The 13497-nt window shown below is 40.4% G+C and overlaps 1 protein-coding gene across 1 annotated transcript in view; it reads left to right on the top strand.

The window, feature by feature from the left end:
- Positions 1-11790, top strand: part of LOC124136016 (PSME3-interacting protein-like) — a 32954-nt gene extending 21164 nt beyond the window's left edge. The window contains exons 6-7 of the mRNA XM_046501795.2: positions 1273-1313; positions 10041-11790. Coding sequence (XP_046357751.2) covers positions 1273-1313; positions 10041-10258 — 259 coding nt within the window. The 3' untranslated portion in view covers positions 10259-11790. The remainder of the gene's footprint in view (positions 1-1272; positions 1314-10040) is intronic.
- The last annotated feature ends 1707 nt before the right edge of the window (positions 11791-13497 follow it).

Genomic DNA, 13497 nt, shown 5'->3' with positions numbered 1-13497 from the left:
TGAAAAAACTGTAATTCTACCCCGTGGAGAAAGTGGAGCAAGACCTACTTCGAGGTGACTGCACTGATTAGTGGCTTATTTTCTCTAATGACTTCTGTATTAACTTAATGTATGTTTTACGTGGAGATAATGCAGTAAAATATGGATCAGTTGATAAAATAACAGTTTCCACTTTGAAATCTTGACTGTACCAGTTTGACAGGCGTTGTATGCAAACTCTGGTTTTATTCTAGCTGTGATTTGTGCAAGAAGATTTGCAGTGAACAGAATGTTTGTTATGTAAAATATGAATAGACGATGTGTTTGTAAAACATGTATAATGGTATGTTTTCAATATGAACTTTTCAAATAATTGAGATATTCTCAGTCAATATTCTCACAGTGTAGTGAGATTCTTGCCGTTTTTTGCATCAATGTGAAAAAAGTTGTGGACTCCTGATTAGAATTGGTCCCCAGGGCCCCGTTCCACAAAGAGATCTTAGTGCTACGATTGTAGTAAGTCAGTGTTAAAGAATGGGAGTTACGATCGACTTAGCGCTAAGATCACTTTGTGGAACGAGGCCCAGCACTCTATTGCTTGTTGTAAGAGGCATCACGATTGGATCAGTGTCCGGCTTGGGGACTGGTTGATTGTGTGTCTTCATACCCAAACAGGATTACGCTGCTCATAATATCAACCACTGGTACTTTATTTCCTGTGATATAGCTGACACAGCGTTAAACAACAACTCATGTATGAAGGAGCTCGATGTCATGTCGGGCAATAAACTTTGTTGTTATGTAGCGCTTTTCTTAGATGACACAGCTTTAAACAACAACTCATGTACGAAGGAGCTCGATGGCATGTCAGGCAATAAACTTGGTTGTTATGTAGCGCTTTTCTTAGATCACCATCCTTTCCTTAACCCATCCATTCATCCATTTTTCCATTCACTCATCATATATCATCCATATACCAAACCATCCATCTTTCCATCATCCATCATTTTTTACATATATCCTCCATTTATCCGCCCATCTATCATCCATCTTTCCACCATCCATCAAAATATCTGTGTATCATCCATCTTTCCAGCATCCGTCAGTTTTTCCAATTTGCATCCATCTTTCAACCCATCCTTTAATTTTTCCATCTATCACACACCACCCACCCAACTATCCATCAATCCAATCATCCTGTCATGTTTTAATGGTCTTATTGACCTTTCAACATTTACACCTTTTCATTTCTTTTTCTTCATGTATTTACATTTGATTTATATTTGTTTACAGTGCTGAATCTTTGGATGAAAATAAAAAACAGAGAGTAGACGGTGAGTTGACATTTTATGTGAAAAGAAGCTGCCATCACTTCACAAAAAGCTATGGTTAATATTGCCATGGCCTCTCCATCCTCTATTGTACATCTGTCTTTTGTAGTGAGGATGCTGAAACAAGGGAACAAGGGATCCATGTTCCAACTAAAAACAATTCAAACAGTAAAAGTCACTTTGATACTCCAAATTGAAAACTACTTGGTATATTATTTTTTTAAAGAATATTTTTAAGGAAGCACAAAGTTAATATGGATGAAATTATATTGCTGATTGTTCTTGTGTGTAAAATGACTTGAGTGTAGAACACACACATGCACGCATGCACACCTGTATAGCTTTTGGGAAGTAAGGTAGCATGTGTACTCCATACTTAAAATGATCACTTTAGAAGATAATGATAGCGTGGTAAATAGGGTTGTAACAATTCACTGATACCTATGGTATCATCGATACTTAGGTACACACGATAGTTGAATCGACAGTTTAATAGAGTTACCTCCCATATAATGGCAGAAGTGGCATAGTGCCAACTGTAAGCATGGCAGAACACAAGGACCTAGTAGCTGAGGACGTGCCGACTACCTTTTACATTTAATGACCATCCTTTCATTTAAAACTGTTTTGTTCTTGTGGTTTTCTTTAACGTTTTTGAGATAATAAAGAAAAGTATGAAGAAAGAGGTTTTAGAGCTATATTTCAGTGATTTCATCATTTCTTACTATTTGATGTGGATCGTGATACCAGTAGTATCTTCAGACCGTATCATGATACAAAAATCATATCGCAAGATACCAGGCGGTACTCAGCTCTAGTGGTAAAGTTTGTTCATCACAATAATTTGAGATTGGGTAAAAACACTATCAAGTACGAACAACTGCAGCCCTCCAGATAAGCTGCATATTAGTGTAAAATACGCAAAATAAATCACCATTTCCCAATTAATTTTGAGTTGCTTGCATACAAATAGACATGAACAATTTTAATTACCCAAAAATATCACAACATTGTGCGTAATTACCCAATATACTTTTATGTATCCTTTCACCTTGTGTTCCTGTATTTCTTTTGAGATCTTTATTGACTGATGAATGCTGGCATCATGCATACAGGAGCTCACTGCAGTAAATAATGTACAAGAGCACATGTCTCCTTTATTAATATGTAACTTAGACCATTGTAGATAAGTGCATCGCTGTTGGGAGCTTTTCGACATTGGACACACTAGGGGCAGCAGATGAACAGGTGCAGCTTAAAGGCACTGGAAACAACATTTTTTAGCAGAATTATTTGTAAAACATTTACTCATTGGTTTAAACATACCCAAAAGAAATATAATAGTAAAACATTGAAAACTCAATAATCAGTGTAAGTGTTGACCGTAATATGTGAGTAAATTCTCAATGGCTCCGATCATTATTGGGAACCCCCTGCAACTGACGGTTTAATTGATGGATATTCTATTTGTGTACGTTAAATAACACTTTTGTATGTAAGAATTAGCCTGTGGGTGCAAAGGAGTGTGGCTTTTCAAGGTTAATGCTGAAGATGCTTTTTATAGATTCAGAGAAGCATATTAAGTCCTCAGCTAGACAGCACACAAACACACACTTAAACACACGTTACAAATTAATAGGGGTTCTTTATGTTTGCTGCTGTATTGTTTGAATCCTGGTACCCACCCACAAAACTAAACTGAACTTCTAACATTGATTAGGTTATGAAGAGTACTCATGCATAAATTCCCACATACAGACACACACATAGACACACATATTGACTTTTCCACGACCACCTGTATATTTTCAACTTATTTTTGGTTTTCATGTGCCACATCAGTAACACAGTGACCACCTTCCTGTAGCAGCCACATCAGGGGCACAGTACCCTGCTCCCTGTAGCAATAATATCAGGGGAACAGTGCCCACCTTCCTGTAGCAACCAAATCAGGGGCACAGTGCCCACCTTCCTGTAGCAACCAAATCAGGGGCACAGTGCCCACCTTCCTGTAGCAACCAAATCAGGGGGACAGTGCCCACCTTCCTGTAGCAACCACATCAGGGGCACAGTGCCCACCTTCTCGTAGCAACCACATCAGGGGCACAGTGCCCACCTTCCTGTAGCAACCAAATCAGGGGGACAGTGCCCACCTTCCTGTAGCAACCACATCAGGGGCACAGTGCCCACCTTCCCGTAGCAACCACATCAGGGGCACAGTGCCCACCATCCTGTAGCAACCACACCAGGGGCACAGTGCCCACCCTCCTGTAGCAACCACACCAGGGGCACAGTGCCCACCTTCCTGTAGCAACCACACCAGGGGCACAGTGCCCACCTTCCTGTAGCAACCACATCAGGGGCAGAGTGCCCATCTTCCCGTAGCAACCACATCAGGGGCACAGTGGCCACCTTTCTGTAGCAACCACATCAGGGGCACAGTGCCCACCTTCCTGTAGCTACCACATCAGGGGCACAGTGCCCACCTTCCTGTAGCAACCACATCAGGGGCACAGTGCCCATCTTCCCGTATCAACCACATCAGGGGCACAGTGCCCACCTTCCTGTAGCAACCACATCATGGGAACAGTGCCCACCTTCCTTTAGCAACCACACCAGGGGCACAGTGCCCACCTTCCTGTAGCAACCACATCAGGGGCACAGTGCCCACCTTCCTGTAGCAACCAAATCAGGGACACAGTGCCCACCTTCCTGTAGCAACCACACCAGGGGCACAGTGCCCACCTTCCTGTAGCAACCACATCAGGGGCACAGTGCCCACCTTCCTGTAGCAACCAAATCAGGGACACAGTGCCCACCTTCCTGTTGCAACCACATCAGGGGCACAGTGCCCACCTTCCTGTAGCAACCACATCAGGGGAACAGTGCCCACCTTCCTTTAGCAACCACACCAGGGGCACAGTGGCCACCTTTCTGTAGCAACCACATCAGGGGCACAGTGCCCACCTTCCTGTAGCTACCACATCAGGGGCACAGTGCCAACCTTCCTGTAGCAACCACATCAGGGGAACAGTGCCCATCTTCCGGTATCAACCACATCAGGGGCACAGTGGCCACCTTCCTGTAGCAACCACATCAGGGGAACAGTGCCCACCTTCCTGTAGCAACCACACCAGGGGAACAGTGCCCACCTTCCTTTAGCAACCACACCAGGGGCACAGTGCCCACCTTCCTGTAGCAACCACATCAGGGGCACAGTGGCCACCTTCCTGTAGCAACCAAATCAGGGACACAGTGCCCACCTTCCTTTAGCAACCACATCAGGGGAACAGTGCCCACCTTCCTTTAGCAACCACACCAGGGGCACAGTGCCCACCTCCCTGTAGCAGCAGTGGCACAATGCCCAGTGACACAAATGGTAACTGGTAAAATTGTATAACAATCTTCTGTCATTTGAAACCAATGTTGAGCCATGATTGATATTTAATAACTCGAATGCTTTACTGTTTTCAGCAAATATGAACCACATGTTCACACAGTTGAGAATATCATGTTCTATCCATGAGTCCATGATCAGAAAAGTGAATGTAATTTTTGAAATAGTTATATAATGAGTTGAAATTCTGGCATAGGGATAGAGTATTCAGTTAAAATCTAATCATCTATTTGTCCTATATTTATAATTATATCCCCTGCATGTGGAATTTATAGAAATAAGGAATTTGCTGCATCAGCACATAGTGCATGGAGTTTTGTTCCTTGGCTGGGGTTGGGGGTGTTATTTGATGACCTGTTTACACTGTGAGACCCATGTGCACAAAGCAACTGTAGATACAGCTAGTGTAAGATGTTTTACAGTTCAGAGTCTCTATTAACCCAGGGAAAAGATTCAATTACAATTCCCAACAGGTATCTCCGTAACAACTACTCCTATAATTCCAGCCATTTAATAATGGCTGAGGCACCATAAAAAAAATTGAATTATCTTAAACTTGATTTCCTTTGTCATTTTGTCAAATATGCTTCATATCAATTACAACTAATAAGTACCAAATGTTATCAATATGTGTTCCTATTCCTGTCATGTGCATGCAGCATGACATATTACAAGATACAGTCAACAGTATCCGAATACATGCAGCATGACATATTACAAGATACAGTCAACAGCCTCCCTATACACGCAGCATGACATATTACAAGATACAGTCAACAGCCTCCTTATACACGCAGCATGACATTTTACAAGATACAGTCAACAGCCCCCTTGTACACGCAGCATGACATATTACAAGATACAGTCAACAGCCTCCTTATACATGCAGCATGACATATTACAAGATACAGTCAACAGCCTCCTTATACACGCAGCATGACATATTACAAGATACAGTCAACAGCCTCCTTATACATGCAGCTTGACATATTTCAAGATACAGTCAACAGCCTCCTTGTACACGCAGCATGACATATTACAAGATACACTCAAAAGCCTCCTTATACATGCAGCATGACATGTTACAAGACACAGTCAACAGCATCCAAATACATGCAGCATGACATATTTCAAGATACAGTCAACAGCCTCCTTATACATGCAGCATGACATATTACAAGATACAGTCAACAGCCTCCTTATACATGCAGCATGACATATTACAAGATACAGTCAACAGCCTCCTTATACTTGCAGCATGACATATTACAAGATACAGTCAACAGTATCCGAATACATACAGCATGACATATTACAAGATACAGTCAACAGCCTCCTTATACATACAGCATGACAAATAATAAGATAATCAAAAGCCTCCTTATACATGCAGAATGACATCTTACAAGATGCAGTCAACAGCCTCCTTATACACGCAGCATGACATATAATAAGATAATTAAAAGCCTCCTTATACATGCAGAATGACATATTACAAGATAGTCAACATCCTCGTTATACACACAGCATGAGTGAGTGAGTTAAAATTTAACGTTCCATCAGCATTATTTCAGCAAGACCTATGACAAGATAGTTAACAGCCTCCTTATACATGCAGCATGACATGTTACAAGATTTTTAATTTATTTTTCACGGATTTTTTCCAGCTTTTCCACACAAGGTCGGTCAAAATGAAAATAAAAATAAATGTCAATTATTTATTTATATGAAAGACATCTGGTGTGGAGTTAAAACTGTAGATGGCTTCTTGAATCACTGATAGTGATGTAAACTTGGAATGTATATATATCATTTTATATTGTATAAGAGGGTTGGTATTACTAGCGGGAGACATAAAATTCTTTTAGAAAAATATGTTTAATTTATTTCTTAGACAGTCTGCTTTTTAGTGGGAGTGGCCGGTCCGTGAACCAAAAAATAACAAATGTGTGACCTGCAAGTCTATTTCAAAACATATCTAACAAATGAAAACACAAGTTGTAATAAAAATGGTGTCTAATACCCCCATTCCACTAGGCGGGGATCCACGGCACTCCGTGAGAGCGCCATATAGAGCGCCAAGATCGCCAAAAGCGCTAACGGATCGCTAACAGATCGCTAACTGATCTCCATGATCGGCAAGGTCGCCGCCGGTTGACTCCCTTTTTCCCTCCCGGTTTTCATAGAATCGGGCCCCTTTGCGGCAATAAGGTCGCAATCGGATCGCCTAGAGCGCTACTTGAGCTCTAACAGATCTTTATAGATCGCACTCAATCACTATCCGAATGAGAGAAGAGCGCCATAGATCACATTGATCGCCATCGGATCGCCAATAGAGCGCCATTGGAGCGCATCCTGATCACATCGGATCGCGAAAGGAGCGGGAACTGATAGTTCAAGATCGCCACATTTTGGGGTGGTTGGGTGGCGATCAAGCGCCATCAAGTCGCTATCGGATCACATAGATCGCTATTGGATCGCTATCTGATCGCAATCGGATCACAAGTACCCCTATATCGCCTCATTATATGGCGATCTATGGCGCTCCTTCAGATCGCGTAGATCACCGTTGATCGCCGCCTAGTGGAATGGGGGTATAACAGGGACAAGTTTTTTTATTTGCACATAAACTTTGCACATCTTCAAAATTTAATGATGATAAAGACATTTGTATAAGGACGGCATTTGAGTACAACATTCGTAGCTAATGATTTGACCATAGACTGTTCGTCCAAGAAACCTTTTGTTTGTTTGTTGTTTAACGCTGCACTCAGCAATATTCCAGCTATATACGGCCGTCTGTAAATAATCGAGTCTGGACCAGACAATCCAGTGATTGACATCATGAGCATCACGCTACGCAGTTGGTATCGGCGACAAGCATAGTCGCCTTTTACGGCAAACGTGGGTTGCTGAAGACTTATTCTTACCCTGATCTTCACCCAAGAAGCTACCTCGCAATAACGCGTGCAGCTTTCTCTGAAATTGATTGTAAGAAACCATAAGATAACGATTCTGTTTATAAAACGAGGCTTGCTGAGAAATTTAAACTTTTGCCAACTTGTGTTGATATATTTGATATGCAAAGTCTCAAGGATGAGATTCTCAATTTATGCTCACAAAGTCTAGGGATAATACTGGCTACACTTCCAACATGGAGAATGTGTAGTTGGAAATGGTGTATTTAAGGATTTGTGATTTTCAGATCAAATCATGAAACAGATGATGATTAAATTAGCACACTTTATTCAAATATTCTTTTACACTGTCATCAAATAATAGTTTGTGTTTCTTGAGATATTGCTGACTTTGCAATAAAACCCCTATTCACACTTGATATTACACAGTAAAAACACTTGAAACATGTGAATAAATCACTGAGTGTAGTTAGTTGTTAATGTGCTGATATTTACTGCGCAGGCAGACATGTATCTGGGAATGCTGAAGGATTTTGTAGGAATTTGCCCCCCACTGAGATAAATTCTGCCTCTGCACTTTGTTTTCACTTTGCATTGCTGACACATGCATAAGGAGATCTTACATGCTTTTTATCACACGAATCCTCAGTATGTTTTCTAGTTCACTTTATTCAAATTTCCAGTTCACACTTTTCATCTTGACTTTTTGACACTGTGACCCACTTTCTTACTAATATATATCGCTTTGACCTGCTTTCCATCATGGAGTTCACTGTGACCTATTTTTTTATTTTCATGTCATGATATAAGAATATTTATAATACTTTTTACAAGACTGGGGTTAAAACAGTATCCTAAAACAGTATTGATATAAATGATACTATGTTGAGGATGTGTGTTTTCAGGTGGCAAGGCTTTTTGTCTAGATGCCAAGATATTACTAAAAAACTGTACGCATGCATCTATGCTCACTCACTCATTCACTCACACACTCACTCACTCACTCAGTAGGACATTCAGGTACAATGAGTGAAGCCCATTCTTCACTCACTCACTCACTCACTCGGTAGGACATTCAGGTACAATGAGTTAAGCCCATTCTTCACTCACTCACTCTCTCTAATCAGCATAAAACTTTAAAATAAGTAACTTGAACCACAACGTCTTATGGGCTTCCTTACATTGTTTAGATCGAAACTGTTCACAATCTGATGTATCACATACATAGCTATGGAGCACACTTCAGACATGTTCCCCATAACTTGTCAGTCTAACTCTTAAAGTCACTGTAGCCTAAAAAAACATACTGCGATTATGACAACCGAAAAATATTTTTATGGTTTCAGAAGAATAATTTATGGCTTCTGCTGCAGAAACTGAAATTTCAGTGTACTTCACACGCTCATAATCGCAAATACTTCAACCTCTTCACTCCTTTTGAAAACATCAGCAGAACCATTAGAAAAGAATTGTTAAGCTGTAAAAGATCTCCTTGAATAAAGATAAATGTAATTTGTCATTTGTCATCATAAACTTACAATATGCATAACATAAAGTTTTAAAACGAAATTCTTGTGTTGATACTGGGGCCTAGAATAGGTTCCTGTAATTTATGCTTGTCACAAGAGAATATTGAGATGGGAATAGCACATTGTGTTATTGCTTACCTCGGTCCTACTCTCAATAGTGACCTATGCTACTCATTAAAGGTGACTTTTTCGACCATGTTGTCAGACTATGTGGCTTTGTCATCATAACCTGATGGCATGAGATGTTGCTCATCATATAAACAGGCTGGTGGGGTAGCCTAGTGTTGAAGCGTTTGCTCGTCACGCCAAAGACCTGAGTTCGATTCCCCACATGGGTACAATGTGAGAAGCCCATTTCTGGTGTCCCCTGACGTGATATTGGTGGAATATTGCTAGAAGTGGTGTCAAAACATACTCACTGACTCACTCATCATATCAACCATTAGTTCGTCTGGTCCAGACAATAAAACTTGAATATTACACAACCAACATAACATTTAACATTGTAACATAATGATTTCCAAGTAAACATGTAAGTGTATGGAATTAAATTGTGAAATCAGTAATGACCACACTGGACCAATGAGTGATCAACAAATTATACTCAAACAGAATTTTAGGTTTACAATCAAAAGCCAATACAAGGTCAAATAGGAGGCAGGTATGAAGGTACAGCCAACCTTCTAGAAACTGTCCCAACCCCAAAACTTCTTGAATGATCAAGCCTGCGATGGTTGTAAACAACAAGGGGCAGATAACTCTAATTACAGTAATCCAGTGATAGCACACATTTTACTAGTACTTCATTTATTTGCTGCCACTCACAACCACTCACAACCTACATCAGCCCCTACTGCCAAGTAACATCATGTGTTGTGTGTTTCAGATGCAGACAGTTCCACAGTGGACAGTTCAACAGAGGAACAGCCTCAACCCAGAAGAGTGAATGGTGTGGCCAGGGTCATCGGCATATTGCCTGGAATTGGCAACTACTCTGATGACAGTACTGACTCGAACTCCTCCAATAGTGACTCTGATCTCGATGAGTTCATGATAAGGCCCAAAGTGAAGAGAATCATTATCCAGACGAAGGAAGGATGTTAGTCCGGTCATCCTACAGGTGCTGCACCCACATCTCCCAACATCCGTTCCAGGACAACATTGTACAAAGTGTCACCATGGGTGAAAGAACTGTTGATTTTAGTTATGCAGAGATTTTAAGGAGCAATGTAAACAATAGGATCAAAACAGCATATGATGCACTGATTTATGGAATAAAGTAATGTTAGTAAGGAAGCCTGTTGAAACATATACGTCTCAATATTTGATAGGGATATTCTGATTGTCCAGGTTTGAGTGAGTGAATGAGTATGGTTTTACACCGCTTTTAGCAATATCACGGCAGGGGACACCAGAAATGGGCTTCACACATTTTAACTGTGTAGGGAATCAAACCCGGGTCTTCGGTGTGCTTTAACCTCCAGGCTACCCCATAACCCCTCCAGGTTGGACATGAATGATTGCTTGCTATGACATGGTGTCATACAAATAGTATCCCATGTTGCCATGCAACTGAAGCATGTTCCGCTTTATCTCAAGTTAATAAAAGTAAGTACGCAATTCAAGTACAACAGTTGGTGACCTCTATTAGCAACATGAAATAATCCAGTATCCTGCTCCAATGTTCATTAGTGTATTAAAGAGTACTGTATTGACTACCAGCTCTAATAAAGTTTAAAATGGGCACACAATGAAATCTGAAAAATATTTTTTTTATGCCAATAGAGGAAAATGTGTGGGTTGACCCCAAAGTCAACATACAAATCAGTTTTTGACATTAAGAATAAAACCTGGGGTCCTTGTCATGTTAATTGTGGGGATCCCTAAACTCAAATACTATAGCAACAACCCTCAGGTACCCAGGACACTGCAGTAATTTCATGAGCAATGAGACTTAGCAGAAATTGCCCATGTGGCAAAATATTCACATGAATGAGTTTTTGAACTACATACGAAAATACCTTGTTTATAATTATATTTGTCCCATACCTACAATCAGTCTGTTTCACATATTCAGATAACATTTTTGACTACAAATAAAAAAATATCATTGTTTTTTCATGTTATTTTCCCATACCTACCAGTCAGGGTGTTTCACAAAACAATCTGTAAACTGTGATATAACAAAAGTCTGGCCCTAGGTTTAGCTGTAATAAGTACTGCTTGTGTAATTGACATTGTCACTCTGTAATTACAGTCATCATTAACTAGGTTGACACACACTGTTAAATTCAACTTAAAAAAAGTGTTGTTTGAATGACTTGATTCAGCCAAAGGAGGACAGCTACTTAGCCTGGTCCTCCTCTAACACACTGTAATCGTTATCTTGATCACATTATGTACATTGAAGGATGTTCATGGCCTTATGTTCTGGCAGTGAATATAATGGCATTTAGTTGAATGCTGAAGATGCTGATTGGATGTGCCAGTGCCTGTTCATGCTATTCATATTACATGTACAGGTGTATTATCATTGCTACCATCTTCATTCAATTTAATCTGTGTTGATATTCAACTGTATTTTGTTGAGGTTGCAAATTATTAAACATTCTTGAATAAAGCATATTATTATATTACCATGTTTTACTCTTTGTAAGAAAATCAAGAAAGGGGTACCTAAGAGGGAAAGTAGGTCTGGGCACGGAAGTTACAAGATCAAAATTAATTTTAATGTTTTCTGTTATTATTTTATCTTGGTAGTTTTTGTTTTGATTTTTTTTTCTTTTTTAAAATTAATTATTATACTTTTGTAAAAATTTCAGACAGTAAGAAAGGCACTCCAAGCTCAGGGATAGGCTAAAAAAAAGAGTGAGTGAGTGAGTGAACGAGAAGAGTGAATTTAATTAAACATCGCTTTGAACAGTTTTTTGGTTACCTCAGGACGTGTCAGCTTCATGTCAGCTTGATGAGGAAAGTCTAAAGTGATGAAGGTCTTGTACGTTTTTAACTTTGGTGAAACCTATGAGCACGGGTATGGTGCTGACAAACCTAGAAACATAATCAGGTTGAACCAGGATTCGAATTCATCATCGTTTCGGACACATCTAAGGGATGCATTGCTGCACAGGTTATATCAGAGTAAGAGTGAGCCAGTATGGTTTTTACACTGCTTTTTGTAATATTCCAGCCATTTCATTGTGGGAGGACACCCCACAAATGGGCTCCACACATTGTACCCATGTTGAGAATCAAACCCGGGCCAATGGCAAGACGTGAACCTTTTAACAACTAGGCGACCCCCACCGTTATGTATCACATGGTAAGAGCCAGGATCCAGTTCATGAGAAGGGCTGCATTGCAGGGACAGATTTGTCACACCCAGTAGAGAAAAGAGGGGGCATCATGTGGAGCTTGTAGAATCACACTTATGCATTTCAAACAAACCCTTACTTAGGAACATGAACACGCCCTGATAAACAAAAACAAGCCCTGATACACCCCAACATGGCCTTATAAACACGAACAAGCACTGATAAACATGAACATGACCTGATAAACATGAATTTTCCCTGATAAACACCAACAAACCCTGACCTGATAAACATCAACAAGCCCTGATAAACAAGAACATGCCCTGATAGACATGTACGTGCCCTGATAAACATGAACAAGCCCTGATGAACATGATACACCCTGATAAACATGATACACCCTGATAGACATGAATGTGCCCTGATGAACATGATACACCCTGATAAACACGATACACCCTGATAGACATGAACAAGCCCTGATGAACACAGCCGCCCTGATAAACATGGACATGCCCTGATAAACATGGATAAGCCCTGATCAACATGAACATGCCCTGATAAACATGGACACGCCCTGATAAACATGGTCACGGCCTGATACACACGAACAAGCCCTGATAAACATGAACATGCCCTGATAAACATGGACAAGCCCTGATAAACATGGACACGCCACGATAAACATGAAGAAGACCTGATAAACATGGACAAGCCCTGATAAACATGAACATGCCTTGATAAACACGAACAAGCCCTGATAAACATTAACATGCCCTGATAAACATGAATTTCACCTGATAAACACGGACACGCCCTGATAAACATGAACATGACCTGATAAACATGGACAAGCCCTGATAAACATGAACATGCCCTGATAAACATGGACACGCCCTGATAAACACGTACATGCCCTGATAAACATGAACATGCCCTGATAAACATGGACACGCCCTGATAAACATGAACAAGCCCTGATAATCATGGACAAGCCCTGATAAACATGAACATGCCCTGATAAACATGAAC

Source organism: Haliotis rufescens, unplaced genomic scaffold (genome assembly GCF_023055435.1).
Source record: "Haliotis rufescens isolate VD_foot unplaced genomic scaffold, xgHalRufe1.0.p SCAF_17, whole genome shotgun sequence".
NCBI classification, from domain to species: domain Eukaryota; kingdom Metazoa; phylum Mollusca; class Gastropoda; order Lepetellida; family Haliotidae; genus Haliotis; species Haliotis rufescens.
Note: the sequence above shows the minus strand (reverse complement) of the source record. Positions and strands in the feature narration are given on the sequence as shown.